The sequence below is a fragment of the Varanus komodoensis genome, unplaced genomic scaffold, assembly GCF_004798865.1.
Source record: "Varanus komodoensis strain SLA01 unplaced genomic scaffold, ASM479886v1 scaffold11, whole genome shotgun sequence".
Taxonomy (NCBI): Eukaryota; Metazoa; Chordata; class Lepidosauria; order Squamata; family Varanidae; genus Varanus; species Varanus komodoensis.
Genome location: NW_025335317.1, coordinates 12,252,368 through 12,268,605, shown reverse-complemented (window position 1 = coordinate 12,268,605; position 16,238 = coordinate 12,252,368). Strand labels below are relative to the sequence as shown.

General features: G+C 40.6%; 1 protein-coding gene across 6 annotated transcripts in view; it reads right to left on the bottom strand.

Annotated features, from left to right (window-relative positions):
- Positions 1–16,238, bottom strand: part of SHLD2 (shieldin complex subunit 2) — a 45,144-nt gene that overhangs the window by 1,589 nt on the left and 27,317 nt on the right. For 4 of the 6 annotated variants that reach the window (XM_044420372.1, XM_044420373.1, XM_044420375.1 and 1 more), the window contains 6 exons: positions 13,213–13,320; positions 11,953–12,147; positions 9,907–10,041; positions 7,403–7,609; positions 5,888–6,119; positions 521–636 (listed from right to left, as the gene is read on the bottom strand). In XM_044420372.1, the coding sequence (XP_044276307.1) occupies positions 521–636; positions 5,888–6,119; positions 7,403–7,609; positions 9,907–10,041; positions 11,953–12,147; positions 13,213–13,320 (993 nt within the window). The remainder of the gene's footprint in view (positions 1–520; positions 637–5,887; positions 6,120–7,402; positions 7,610–9,906; positions 10,042–11,952; positions 12,148–13,212; positions 13,321–16,238) is intronic. The other 2 variants (XM_044420376.1, XM_044420377.1) reach the window with 2 other exon arrangements.

Sequence of the window (16,238 nt, the reverse complement as noted above, 5' to 3'; positions counted from 1 at the left end):
CTTTCAGAGGCCTCCTGGCCTGACAGGCGGCCAAGAAAGATATGATGACTATTAATCGTTTTAAAACAAGGGAATTCTTTTCTAAGGGCAACCCATTCCTGTCTGCCACTAACACTGAGTTTCTCCACTGGGGGAACTGCAAGGGGAAGGCACAGTGGGAGTCTCTGCATGGTACATGCATTGCCCCTGCAGTAACAGGTAAAAAAAGGGCTATACTGTGCATTGTAGCCACTTCTATAACAGCAGCATTGTAGCCACTTTTAATCTATACCTCTTTAAGAGAAAAAAGTAACATATGGACTAGCACCTGAATAAGCTGTTTTCAAACATCTCAGAAGGCAAAACTACCAAAAGGAAACTTCTGCTTAAGCTTCTCTTATTTTAGGTATGATGAAGAGTTCAAAAGTATGGAAGAACTCCTAATTCCATATAGACAGAAAGTAAATAGTCTTAAATGTCGGATCACTAGGTTTCATTTGCCTTTTTGACCCTGGTATGCAAACAATTCACAGTACATTACCTACTGCCTTGTTTAGCCATGCTGCTGGAATATTGAGGAACATTTTCTTCATCAATTCTGATACCACCCGAATGGAAATTTCATATCCTTCATCCTCTACATTCATCAGTGCTGGTCTAGATGATGATACAGCAAAAGAAATTAGTGTTATAGACTATTTAACAGTGCACAGCATGAATTGATAATTACTGTTCCAATGCTAAACCTTAGGACCAAAAATAGTTTCCAAATACAGGCTCAAACTTAACTTTGAAAACTAAGTTAAGCAATAGAAATCAGCATTCATAAATATGCATGTGTGAACAGTTGAACCTTCAAACCTATTGCACAATTCAGAATAAATCCAAGCAGTGGCAACACACACACACACACACACACACACACACAAATCAATATATACTCAAGTATCTAACCTTCAGCACTTATGTCAAGGGCATTCTCAGCTTTGAAGTTCAGAACACTAGCTAAGAATGGACTCTAATCATATCATTCTCTGTATGGAAACAATTAATGTGACCAGAATCAGTTTGTAATCCAGCATTCATTACATTCCTGCTCTAATATTTTTAATCATGTATGAAGGAATGACAATTTCAAAGAGAAATAGCCTGACATGCTTAATTTTGAACATACAACATAATTAACATACAAGAGCTGCTCCTAGGTGTTGTTGTTGTTGTTAGTCGCCAAGTAGTGTCCGACCCATCATGACCCCATGGACAAGGCCCCATTCCTCCAGGCCTTCCTGTCTTCTGCCATCCCTCGGAGTCCACCCAAGCCCACACCCACCGCCCCAGTGACTCCATCCAGCTACCTCATCCTCTGCTGTCCCCTTCTTCTTTTGCCATCTATCATTCCCAGCATTAGGCTCTTCTCCAGGGAGTCCTTCCTTCTCATTAGGTGGCCAAAATATTTGAGTTTCATCTGCAGTATCTGGTCTTCTAAAGAGCACTCAGGGTTGATCTCCTCTAGGACTGACTGCTTTGATCGCCTTGCGGTCCAAGGGACTCGCAGGAATCTCGTCCAGCACCACAATTCAAAGGCCTCAATCCTTTGGCGCTCAGCCTTCAACGTGTCCATTATTCTTTTGTTTACAATTATTATATTTTAAATATTGGAACTTCACATATGGGCCTGATTCAATCATACAATTACCTAAGGTTTGTTGCTGTACCTAGGGTTTATCTGGCAGCTAAACAAGCGAACCACGGATTGTTTTCTCAATCATTAGATTATTTTCCTCTTTTTCTGCTCCTCCCTCTTATATGCCAAATGACTTTGCAGCGCTGCAGAACTAATGTGTAGCCAGTTTCTGACAGTTAAAGTAATGCATACCGAGCCAGATGGAACACTGCAGTTTTACAGCCCACTAAGTTGATCTACCAAGAGAGAAAGTTCCAGTCAGGGTGCTGTTGCTGAAAAGGCTCTGTCATGTGCTCATCAACTTAGCCACTTAGCTATTATGCTATTTATCCCCCTGCCCCACACCTTTGCCTAGAAATAGTGGTGCTAGTGGTGGTGGTATCATGCCACAAATTTGTTTGTATGAGATGCAACAGTAAAGGATGGGAAAGCTATTGAGGAGTACAGCTGTTCTGTGCCTCTGACAGTACTGATCTCAATTTTCTCTCTTCCATGCGAAAAAGTTCTCTGAAAAAATGGCTTATTCTTCCTAGTTCTCTAATTTACTGACCATCTATTAGTGGTCTGAAAAACCATAAATTCTTCTTATTTAAAATCCCTCAGAGTTATGTTCAAAACAAAGATGTGGATTTAAAACAAAAAACGAAACTCTTCAACTGCCAAGAATCAGAGAAATTGTGTTTCAGATATTAATGAATTCAGATATATCTTAACATGGAAAAGACACACAGACAAGAAACTTCACTTTTTGAAATAGAAAACTGGCTGTTATTTTTAGTTTTTGTAGACTGTTTTTAGCTACAGAAATGCAAGGGATAATTAAATAGGCCTGGAAAGGGAAAAGTAATTTTAACTCAATTGTTGCATATAGATTCCTAAATGAGACAAGTATCAATGATTTAAAATCAAGATCAAATCCAATATTTTCCCATCAACAAATCTATGTTTGTTAGGTGATTCATTCACATTTAAGTAAAGATTAATTTGTTAAAAGGATGTAACCAGATACACGAGCATACTGAAAAGTCTCAGGTTTGTAGCCTTATCAAAAAGACTAGTACAAAACTATATTGTACAAAAACAGGGGATATTACTTCAATAACCTGACATTTGCTTGCATGTGCACTGACTATTTGAATGGTGGGTCAGTTAAGACTGGAAGAAAAGATCAATTTTATTCGTTGGAATGCTTATTACACAGCTCTTGCCCTCTCTGACAGAGGTGACCTATCATCAACCAAAACTTTCTTCAATATAGCCACTGTACAGATAGTATGCATACACTGTACAGGCATATAGGAAAATGTCCCTATGACTGCCTCATTCTTATGGGACTCTTCCTCTCTAGCGAACCGCCAAAACCTTAAAGTGCCGTTTAAAAGTGTTCCTGGGCAATGGATTTCAATGATCAAAGCTAATCTGAAAGGTAATGGTAAACCAGTTTTATATTCCTTTTCTCTGGATGATTGAAATGCCCTGAGCTCTGCTGCTTATTATGTACGTACCTCAGGTTTTCCCACTGTATCTGCCAAAATCCAGAACAAAATTCTTGTGTTCATATGCATTCAGAGTATACAACAGCTATTGCCCTGAGATGTCAGAATACTAATTTCACTTCTGGACAATCCATACACATATTTTTTAAAACAATGATCCATATATAAATCCAGGTTCTAGTCATATAATACGTTCAATGTAAACTACTTATTCAGAAGCTACCCTGTTCTGAGTGCTGTCGATTTTGGCATAGGAGCCGAAGAGCTGTGCGTGTTCTTTCAGCGCAGTGGAACTTTGGAGGGCTCCCTTCACCCCCCAGTCTAGAAAAGTTTCTCCAGGGGACCCGACATAGTGGTGCAGCCAAATGGAAAACTGGCAATGCCCCAGTGGTATCTGCAAGTGCTTTAAGAGTGTGTACATGGTCCTCTTTGTACCCTGGCTTTGTAAATAAGCAAAGGTCAGAAGATAAGCTAAGCCTCCAACTGGCAAGTCCGTTCAAATATGAAATACTGTGGTATATCATAGTCAGAGGCATTTGAGGAGGAAAGAAGGGAGAAATCTGCACAACCCATCCCCTACTGCCCCCTAGTGTTTGTGAAGAATTCGCTTTTCCAGCAGAAATAGCTGCAACAATTTAGTGGGATGCTGCTGGTTTCTTAAAATGGAATAGTATCTAATTTTCAATCAACTGTCGCTCCAAATGATTTCCAGATTGGGTTTATACCCAGAAATCTCTTGCATTTAGGACTTGTGCCACTGTCAAGCACTCATATTGATAAATCTGTCAGTTGATAAATCAGGAAATCACCAAAGCTTATTTGCACAAGGAGATAAATTATGCCTAGTAACCACAATAATACATTTGTTTTTTGAAATAGCCAGAGTGCACCTTCTTATAAAAAGGATTCCAAGGAGTTAGACACAAAATTTCCAACTCACATCACAATAATAAAACAATAGTAATGAAAATAACAACGCTGTGGGCCACACTTTCAATTCAAAGATGCACTGTCCATCTAAAGTTCTATTACCCACATTTTCTTTGAGACTAGAATGTTCTTATCCAGGTATTATTTTGGTAGTATAAAGTAACAACTGAGGAGAAGCCCTTCAATGCCACAAACACATGAAAGAACACAGAATAAACAAATAGACATAAAAACCTGATGTTCTCCCAGGATTGTAAAACCATGAACACCTTCAACATTTACATAATAAATAGTGCAAGCAGCACTTGTATTCACTGTGTAATGACACATGTGAGTGTTTGTGTGTTTACACTGCAACCCTAAGCACTCTTTCTAGGGAATAATAATTTCAGTGGAAGTTACTTCTATAAGAAAAGACACAAGATTGAACTGTAGTTGTCTGAACTATTTAGACCTGGATTCAAAGTGTCAGTTTGAGCCAGTTTCAAAATCAGGTTCTGTGTGGTGCAAGAGGTGCTGTTTCTGTGCAGTCTGTAAGGACAGGATCTCAAGAATAAATCATAGCACAGCTTTGCAACAGAAAATGGCTCCTCATCAACGCATAAAAATTCTATTACCAGAGTAAGCTCGGACTAAACAAGCAAGAGCAGCAGATGCTCCTTGGCACTGAGTCAGGGACAGTTGTGCACAGCTGTGAACTGCATCTTCATATACCTTCTTGCCAATCGGGCAGATCAGCAGTCACTAAGAAGATCTGACTGCTTATTCTGGGATGGAGAAGGAAAAATCATGTAGTGGATTCATGGGGGTTCAAGATGGGTGAGCCCTAAAAGGCTGTCACTAGATTGGGTCAGGAATTCTATAGTGAAACAATTTGGGAACATGTAGGGGGGGAATCACTTGGAAAACTCCTACCCTACCCGCCACCCCCAGAACTCACTCCCTTCCTCCCTTCCTTTGATCCCAGGAAAGAAAAAAGGAAGGAGAGTCCTGCTGACCTCCCCCACCTTCTTCATAACCCAAGCTAACTGATGACTAGCATACAGGGGGGCTATGGGATCTCTAGCTCTATTCTGGGCTCCAAACCTGTGTCCGAAACAAATGAGGATAAAGGTGCTGCAAAGTTTCTTTTATTTGGGCGAATTTTAGAGGCTGTCTCATGAAAACATCCCTAGTATCCCTGGTGGTGATTCTCAGTCTGCAGTTCAGGAAGGAGTAGGAACTTGATGGGCGGGTTCCTGCTCCAAGGAGCGTCTGTGCATTTACCTACACAGCCACTTCATAGTCCCTACTGGCCACCAGAACCTAGCCTTTGACCATCACCAGAAAGGGCTCCTTCCATAGGGCACAAGATGTCCTTTGCTATGGGCAGCGATAAGGTATGGCACACTTGCCCTTCCAGCTCATAGGCAGACAGTTGGAACTTGCCCAAAGACCTTTTCATCTGTAAGAAGAAAGCACTTATCCCTTAAGTCTCAGTGAAAAACTAAGAACAGCACAAAGTGTTCTCAATTTTCTACTGGCCATTTATGCAAAATCAGAAAGAACAGGGTGAGAGAAAATCTCTATCCCGACTGTTAGCAAACAGAATTACTTAATCTGGTTCTCAAAGTAGGAGTGCGTCATTAAGGAAGATTCTTTTGCAAAAAGAACAACCACTTAGAATAACTTAATCCAAGGAAAGAATTTAGAAGCTTGAATAAAATGTATTTCTTTCCAGAACAGATGTGTCATGGGAAGATGCGCATTTTAATGGGAATGCTACTAATCTCTCTGCCACACACACACACACAATTACCTGTAGAATACCTCCACTTGATTAAAGGGTAAGCAGCTAATGCACTGTTTAAAGATCTTGTTATCATCTGTTTGTAATTCAAGTCCACATTTTGCACAGCCCACATATGTGATCAGAGCGAGAGAAGAGAATATCTGTTGCAGTGAAGTATTAGCATCAAATACAACCTCATATGGAGAGGAAGGAACAGTAAATTTCATCTGTGAGATGCAGGCCTTCACTCGAATTATTCCTAGGAAAACAAAAAGGAGTCGATCACAATTTTTCGAGTATTCTGGTTGCAAGCTAACAGTAGATTGATAATGAGTTCTGCTTGTACCATTGTGAAATTTAAGATCGGCAGTATAATCATTGTACTCATGTGTACTCTAAGTGACACAGAGTTCAGTGCGATTTATCCTTGCCGAAGAATTGAGGCCTTTGAGTTGTGGTGCTGGAGGAGACTCCTGCGAGTCCCTTGGACTGCAAGGTGAGCAAACTGGTCAGTCCTAGAGGAGATCAACCCTGACTGCCCTTTAGAAGGCCAGATCCTGAAGATGAAACTCAAATACTTTGGCCACCTAATGAGAAGGAACAACTCACTGGAGAAGACCCTGATGCTGGGAACGATTGAGGGCAAAAGGAGAAGGGGATGGCAGAGGATGAGGTGGCTGGATGGAGTCACTGAAGCAGTTGCTGTGAGCTTAAGTGGACTCCAGGGGATGGTGGAGGCCAGGAGAGCTTGGAGGAATGTTGTCCATGGGGTCGCGATGGGTTGGACATGACTTTGTGACTAACAACAACAAAAGTGCGTGTTCAATGTAGTCTAAAGACCCAGTTCAAAGCACTGAGGTAGATACACATCAGCCTCCAGACTGAGCTTACATGCATCCAGTGCGTGGAGTGTGGCACCGTGAGTCTTGCTCATGTACTGAAATATTCAATTTAGCACTGGGAAGTGGGAGGGGAAAAGGCAGGGCTACCAGCAGGAACAAATGTAAGGTGATGTCCTCAGACTCCTCTCCTCCCTGCCTGCAGCACAGCTCTTTTCGCCCTCTCTGAGACCCAGTTACGTCCTCAGAGAAGCAGCCAAGGGCAGATCTTTCTGGGCCATCTACAAGGGGTGTGGTGTGGTCGGAGATGCAGCCTTCAGAGGCCTAAGTCTAAAATGGCAAGGACTCAGAGCTTGGGCTCTGAAAAATCCTATGGCACCGAAACAGGCCAGTGCTTGGCTGTAAAATCCCTGCACCAGGTCAGAACAATAGAGACATGGGTAGTGACATTCTTAATGGTAGCCCTAGAGCAGTAGAGTCTCCATCTCCTATTGCTCTGTATACTTTTTGAAAGAGCATTTAACATTTTTGCCTTCTGGCTGGCATCCAACCAGAAGGATTACTGAAGTGACTTCAATTTGGTTAGATATTTGGTTTGCATGCTAAGTACTTTGCTTTATTTTTAATTGTTGTGACCTGCCAAAAGAACAAACAGAAATAAAAATAAAAGGGGGGACCCCCCATATAATGATAAGAATCTTACCAGAACTTTTCTTTTCCAGATGTGCAGCAAGAACAGTAACATTCATCAGTGGTTTGATATCAATTTCAAACATCTTCCTGAATTCAACAGCTCTTATGTCATCATCAAAAAGACACTCGAGGACTGACCATGGTGTAGTGTGCAACTCAAGTTCACCAGAGACAGGATTGTGTTTTGAGAACAAATATTTAAATTCCCATAAATGATCTAATAAATTAAAAATATCACCACTTAGAATTTTGCATTCCATTTTACTCTTCATATTTGTGGAAGGCTTTGGATAGAATATTGTACTTTCAGAGAGGAATAAACCTATAATTTAAAGGGGGCAGGGAGGATGCTTGGTGAAATTTCAGTTTTTGAAAAAAACTTTATGAGTCTTAAAATGTTTTTAAAAGCCTATTTAACATTTTGAGTAAGCACAAAAGTGCGCACACACGAGCCTTATTTGGACAACACTTTGCTTGGGAAATGCCATTATCTTGCCCACCAAACGTATCTGTCTCACCAGAAGTCCAGGTGTGGATGGTAAAGTTTGCGCGGGTCTGTGAAGGGTTGCGACAAACCCTTCCACAACCTATCTCCCCAGAATCTGAGGATTTCCTCTTTTGCTCAGCCTGGTCTTACAAAGCAAGCCAAGCGGAAGTTGACAAATGCTTGCAGGCTCCCAGTTGCACTTCCAGCAAACTTCGCCATCAGGAGCAGCTACAGGATGTGAAAGAGGGGAGCTGTGAGCAGAAGCACCAGCTGCCATTCCCAGAAGCTAGCCTTTTCCCCTGCTTGCTGGTACCCGTGGCAGCAGTGAGCAGAGGTGCTGCTTGGAGCTGAATTCCTGGCAGGTGCCCTGTGAATGCTGGGTGTGCTCACTAGGAACTTGGACTCTTGGCTGCTGCAAAGTGGACCAGAGTCCAGGAAGCCAAAACCAGGAAATTGGATGGATTTTCCATGCAGCACAGATTCTCAGTTCTGGCCCCCTCATTACAGAAAGGATATAGCCAGATTGGAGTCAGTGCAGCGTAGGGCCACAAGGTTGGTGGCCCGTTTGCAGGGGATGGGGTATGAGGCGAGACTGAGGGAACTGGGTCTCTTCAGCCTGGGGAAGGAGACTCAGAGGGGATCTGTTGGCGACATACAGGTATGTGAGGGGATGTCACATGGAGATGGGTAGAGACCTGTTCTCCCCTGCAGGGGAAGGCAGGACGCACTCCAACGGAGCAAAGCTCAGGGAGCCAAGGTTCCATTTAGATGCTGGGAAGCACTTCCTGACAATTAGGACCCTGAGGGTGTGGAATGGGCTTCCACGAGTGGTCGTTGAGGCCCCATTGGTGCGGGTGTTCAAGGATAGGCTGGACATGCACATGGTGGGCATGTCCTGAGTGGAGCCAGCTGGAGCTGGAGGTCAGACTAGATGGCCCAGAGGCCCCTTCTGACTCGCTCTGTTTCTACGTTTCTAAGACATGGCCAAAACTGAAATGTCTTTCTGTTCAAAGGAAACGCTACTGTATCTGAAGACCATCCCCTCCCTATGACACATTCACATATTAAAGAAGGTCTTGTAAACAGTTTGATTTCCAGCATACTGAGTATCACATGCTGAACTATTTTTCTATGCTCAGTATCACAAATGGCCATCACATGCTGTTGGTCTGAGTCTTTTATAGTGCTCAGGTGTCAGGACCTTCATCCCAGGCTAGCAACAAGTGCCAGCCTGATCCTGGTTGTCCTGATAGTATCAACCCTTTAGACTTTTCCAGCAGAGAGGGATATTTGCATAGCCGAAAACAAGTCTTATCTTAAATCCTAGATATAATCTTTTAATGATTAAACATGAATTGTAAAAAATATCAAATTACAGGACACAAACTTCAGAATACATTGCAAATTTGATGGGAGAGAAAGAAAGGAGTAACAAATGTTAGCTAGATTTTGTTTCCTTTTTGGGAAAAAAGAGCTTGAAATAAACTTTATAGAAGAATGTTTTGATTACTGGAAGTTATTTCAACAAAGAGCAGAGATCTTAGTACTTTTTAACCCACCTTAATTAATAATTAGTACTAAATCCTTCACAAATTTATTTAAGCTTGTACCATCTTCTTTAATTTCTGTATGCAGTTCATAATTAATTAGGAGCCATTAATTGCTCCTTTTTATTTACTCATCTAGATTAAATTACCTTGAAAATGATAAGCAACTGTTGCTGTCTGCCTTATAAACCACCCTTTCCACAAGGCATGACATTTATAATGGCCAGCATTTTGCTACTTCTATAATAAACTGACACAAGATATTGGTTTCTGCAAAATAAGATGACTGTAGAAAGTTCAGCCAGGCATTTTACAAAGACTCATCACCATTCAGTAAAAAATACTATGAAACTAGGAATGGGAGAATGGAAAGGTCAACATTATAGGCATTCCATATTGGTTCTCCTTTTTTCTTCTGCAATATGGCAATACAACACAGACAATAATAATTGAACATATATGAAATAAAACAACTTTTACCTCTTTTCCTTTGAAGTTGAGGATAATGGGCTGTTAAAGCTCCCCATAATACTAAGTTACAATGCTGATCCTTAACTTGTTCCACTGTTAAAATAATCTTTCTTTCACTTTCTCCTTTGAAATTATATGCAGACTCTAAAGTTGAAACATTACAAATATAAACATGATTTATTTAAAATAAGGTGAAGAAATACCAGATGAAGTTCAAGTTAACCTAAAGTAGTATTTTGATATGTAATTTATCTGCAAGAGGGAAAAACGAACACTTCTGCCTAACAAAAGTTACACTTCTGCCTAACACTTCTGCCAAAATAGCTTCTGCCCTGCTATTTTAAATGGTCAGATTTGCAAAGGTGTTACGAATGACAATTGGAGCAGACAAACAGCAAAAATGGATCCTGAGCACCCTTACAACTGCAGAGAGACGTATTTCAAGTTTGCAAGAATAAGCACCCACCACCATCAATTTTCTTGGCTTTATTGGTGGGTTGCTTATATTACTTATATAGATATGTAGTTTCCTTATATTAATGTATACATTTGAAATGGAAGTGTTAAATTCTGCTCAGTTTTCTTTTCTCCCCCACTTTTGTACTCTTGTTGCTGCTGCAGTTATCACTGTGTTTGACAAAAATTAAGAAAAAAAGAACTAGTTAGGAAAGCAGATAAACTAATGGGTGATTCTCTCCTGAAATTCTCTTTTCAAACAAGCTTGTATGGATGACATGGCAACCCACTGTGGGTTAATTAATCCTCACGGGACTATGTCATATGATGCTAGGTGCTGTCATGTTCTATAAACCTGGCCAGCAGGGATTAATTGAGGACTAAACCCTTACATAAATATTCAGCAAACCATGAGGGGTGTTTAGCCTGCAAGGTTCACATCACGTAACAGTTAGAGGTTGCATATACTGACCTCTACACAGCAACTCAAGAGTTAATTAACCTACAAGGTGCTGCCATGTCATTTGAACCAGGCTAGAGAAATAGAGTCCTAGTAAGCATTGTTTGATTTGCATGCTAATTTAGGCTACAATGCAAATAAGCTACCTTAGGTTTCAGGACATGGGCACACCCAGTGGTATTCATTTTTTTCTTCTTTGAACAGCAAACCTCCATAGTATATTGCCTGGATGGTTCCTGCTTTCAAACTGAGGGTTAATAAGTAGTGTATGAAGCGATACTATTCGCTATAGCAATCTTTACTATCAAGTGCACCACACACCTGATTTGAATCAATTTAGTGGACAATTAAACCCATGGCACACAAAACAAGCTGCCTGGTATTTTGGACCCCAGCCACTGATGGAAGAGATGCAGTTGGAAGAGCAGATGGAAGAGATGGCATTTTTTTCAATTAATGAACAACAAATCTCTTCATGCATGATGCTACATGAAATGCTTTTAAAGCAACCATATTTTAAGATGGGTACTTCAAAAAATATTAGTCATGAAGCCTTAATCTGTTTAAACTATAACCAAGGGTATTTCTTTCAGAATGGCAGAAATAATCATGTATCCTGAGAGCTCACCTATGGACCAAGTAAAAAAAAGTTTCAAAAGTTCAGAAAATAGTTCTAAAAAAAAAAAAAAGAAACTATTACATCAGTAGTGAGAACTGAGCAGGTGAAGGGAACCTGCTGCCACTTCTGCTCTCTGAAAAGCAGCTAGTAATTCCAGTCACTAATTTCAGGAGATCAAAGCCTTATTGAATCAGGTGATTCAACAGGGAAGAGAATCAAGGTACTTTTTTCCCCAAGGGAGGAAGCACCAAGTGGTCTTACAAATCAACCCATGACTCCTTTCTGAGGTATGAAAATATTTCAGCTGCTCCTTTATCCCCCTGAACATCCTTCTGCTTGCTCAGTGGGCCAACAGAATCCAAGTGCTTAGCTGGTCCTCCTGCCAGACAGGTGAAGCAGATGCAAGTACCTTGGGTGCAAAGAAACTATGGCCAGAGAACTAATATGCTCTGTTCATTCCTTTTCACCCCAATATTTATAAGGGAACACAGCAAAGTCTAGAATTAGAATGTCAATTAACCTGTTAGCACAGCGATGCTGACAATTTTCACTATTGAGTGTACCAATGTATCTGGTTTGAGTTTGTCCAGTAGAACATGTTGTATGTTGTTCAGAGTCTGTGTCTGTCTTTGGGGGATTGCTTGAAGATAGGCATGCTTTGAAGAAACATATGCCAGCAAATCCTGGAGAATAGTAACATCCACTATATGGGAACCTTGAAAAGAATAAATACTATCATAATCAGGTTTTAAATATTTTAATTCTGCATTACTTTTTTCTTATTGTCCACTGCCTAGGAATTTTGTTAGATATAAAGTGTGTAAATAAATGAATAATCTTCGCGTCACATGGGCTGCATGTTTGTTATATGCAGTTCTGGATCAAAGTATCACCTGAAAGTATAATTAGCAATTTCACTTAATTCAGAAATAAAATTTTAGTTATACAAGTACTTTCATTGACGCACAGATAAGCTCAGAAGTAATGTGTTCAAGAAAGACTTCAAGCAAAGAAAGATCTTATTGGCTTGTTCAGCTTCATATCAATGCTTGCTTATTGCTGTTCCTTTTTTCTGGCCTTGAAAACCTGTTCTTCCTTAAGCTGACCTTCTTCCTCTATCCCCCTTCCCTTGTGCATTTTGAGTTTCTCAGCCTGACAGAATGGAAATACCCCCTTTTAGATCAACATGGATTGCTTGTGGAGACAATGGTCTGATCTAAATATAGTATAGACCATGAGCGATATTTTAAAAGATATCATTTACTTTGGGAATATCCCATATGTTTATGGAGGAAATTATCAGTCTTCTATCACATAGGCTAATTTTTTTTTTAATATTAGATATGAGAGAGTTCTCAGTTCTTATTGGCAGAAAGCTATCTATTAACTAATTACAGTAATCATTTTATCTCTACCTGGATTTCCTTGAACCTAATGTCTGTAACCCAGACTGAAAGAATGGTAATATCTTCATAAAGATCTTGGGGTACAGATGGGTAGAGGTTGTACAGGGTCTTATAGACTGTACAGAAGACAAGACCATGGAGGTAAAGGGGACAGATGCTTGTCTTACCATGTAAGAAATAAATTAATTCATTCCAAAAAACATATTTGGAAGACTATCAACATTTGTGAGAGAAGAGATATATACAACTACTTTGATACAATTTGGAAAATATTGAATTCAAATATTCATTTGGATATTTATATACTTTCATGATACCAATTTATAATGTAATACAAACAAACAAACAAATAAAATTGATAGGGCAATTCTCACATTCATTCAGATTAATAGTTGAACAGCTGCCGAGATTCATTAACTGAGTAGTAAACGTTGACTGTAGCATCATTTCTCCAACCCAGATATTCTCATATATAATGACATCTGCAAGCAAAAGAAACAATCTTAAGTCACAAGAAAAATATAGACAAATTCTACTTCTAGTCTTGAAACTGGATTCCTCTCAGTTCAAAAACCAAAGAGTAACCATGATGTTGGACAGTTACAGCATATCATGGTCAGGTCTTTTTTTTTGGTATTTTAATGCTATTTTAATACATTTTAAAAATGTTTAAGGTTATTTATGTACTGTATTTTATTGCTTTTATATTCTGTTGTGAACTGTCCAGAGAGCTTTGGCTATGGGATTATAGAAATGTAATAAAATACGAATAATCATAATCATCTTTAGTGCAGGGGGGACAAATGAGGATAGCCTGGGGACCAATTTTCTACTGTTGCTGCAAACTGCCCTCCCATCCCTGCCAGTTCATCAATATGCAATATTGCTCAGGAGGGAAGAATTTGAGGTTCAGGAGCCAAGACTGTCCTTCAAGTTATCTGAGTCCAGGATCATCACACTTTCTGCTGGCCCCATCCATTTTCCTCACCACTAGTCATTTTGGATTTTGTACAATGTTCTTCCCCATTCCAAAAGGACAACATGCATCTTTTTTAATAAGTAAGTAAAACAGAAGCACGCAAGTACTTCTTATTAACTAAATAAACCTTAGTTACTTGCAATAACGGCTTGAAGCTAGAATAAGATGGTATTTTGGACCTGCCCAACAATACAATGTGGGCTTTGAGAACTTTTCCAAAGCTGCATTTGGCCTCTTTCAGGCTGAAAGAGGTTCAAAGCTGGTACTAAGGGAAAAAATAGAATGCAAAGTTCATTAATATCAGAATATAATTTGATAGATGGTTTCTCAGGGCTCTTGTTGTTGTTGTTAGTCGCGAAGTCGTGTCCGACCCATCGCAACCCCATGGACAACATTCCTCCAGGCCTTCCTGTCTTCCACCATCCCCCGGAGTCCACTCAAGCTCACACCAACTGCTTCAGTGACTCCATCCAGCCACCTCATCCTCTGCCATCCCCTTCTTCTTTTGCCATCTATTGTTCCCAGTATTGGGCTCTTCTCCAGGGAGTCCTTCCTTCTCATTAGGTGGCCAAAGTATTTGAGTTTCATCTTCAGGATCTGGCCTTCTAAAGAGCAGTAAGGGTTGATCTCCTCTAGGACTGACCGGTTTGATTGCCTTGCAGTCCGGGGGACTCACAGGAATCTCGTCCAGCACCACAATTCAAAGGCCTCAATCCTTTGGCGCTCAGCCTTCATTATGGTCCAGCTTTCACAGCCATACGTTGCAACTGGGAAAACCATAGCCTTGACTAGACACACTTTTGTTGGCAGGGTGATGTCTCTGCTTTTTAGTATGCTGTCTAGATTTGCCATAGCTTTCCTCCCCAGGAGCAAGCGTCTTTTCATTTCTTGGTTGCAGTCCCCGTCTGCGGTGATCTTGGAGCCCAAGAAAATAAAATCTGTCACTACTTCCATTTCTTCCCCATCTATTTGCCAGGAAGTGAGAGGACCAGATGGCATGATCTTAGTTTTCTTAATGTTAAGTTTCAAGCCAACTTTCGCACTCTCCTCCTTCACCAGCATCAAGAGGCTCTTTAGTTCCTCTTCACTTTCTGCCATTAGCGTGGTATCATCTGCATATCTGAGGTTGTTGATATTTCTTCCAGCAATCTTAATTCCAACTGGTGATTCATCCAGCCCCACCTTTCTCATGATGTGCTCTGCATATAAGTTAAATAGGCAGGGCGACAGTATACAGCCTTGCTGAACTCCTTTCTCAATTTTGAACCAATCAGTGGTTCCGTGTGCAGTTTTCACTGTTGCTTCTTGACCCGCATACAGGTTTCTCAAGAAACAAATAAGACGGTCTGGTACTCCCATCTCTTTAAGAACTTGCCACAATTTGTTGTGATCCACACAATCAAAGGCTTTAACATAGTCAATGAAGCAGAAGTAGATGTTTTTCTGGAACTCTCTAGCTTTCTCCATGATCCAGCGTATATTCACAATTTGATCTCTAGTTCCTCTCCCTCTTAGAAACCCTGCCTGTACTTCTGGTAGTTCTCGGTCCACATACTGCTGGAGCCTAGCTTGTAGGATTTTGCGCATAACTTTGCTAGCAGGTGAAATGAGTGCAATGGTGCGGTAGTTTGAACATTCTTTGGCATTGCCCTTCTTTGGGACCAGAATGTAATGTTGTGAACCTCCGCCCATAGTTCTCCAGGCACTCTATCAGATCTAATTCCTTATATCTATTTGCCACTTCTACTGTATATTTATCAGGGATATGATTTAGGTCATACCTGAGTGGCCTAGTGCTTTTCCCTACTTTCTTCAATTTAAGCCTAAATTTTGCAACCAGAAGCTCATGATCTTGGTCTTGGTCTAGTTCAGCTCCTGGTCTAGTTTTTACTGACTGTATAGAGCTTCTCCATCTTTGGCTGCAGAGCACGTAGTCAATCTGATTTTTGTGTTGACCGTCTGGTGATGTCCATGTGTAGAGTCCTCTCTTGGGTTGTTGGAAAAGAGTGTTTGCTATGACCATCGTATTCTCTTGACAAAATTTTACCAGCCTGTGTCCTGCTTCATTTTGTACTCCAAGCCAAACTTGCCTTTTATTCCGGTTATCTTTTGGCTTCCTACTTTAGCATTCCAATCCCCCATGATGATAAGGACATCATTTTTTTTTGGTGTTAATTCTACAAGGTGTTGTAGACCTTCACAGAACCAGTCAACTTCAGCCTCTTCAGCACCAGTGGCTGGGGCATAGACTTGGACTATTGTGATGTTGAATGGTTTTCCTTGGATTCGAACTGAGATCATTCTGTCAGTTTGGAGATTGTATCCCAATACTGCTTTTCCTACTCTTCTATTGACCATGAAGGCTACTCCATTTCTTCTGAGGGATTCTTGCCCTCAGTAGTATACCTGATGGTCATCTGA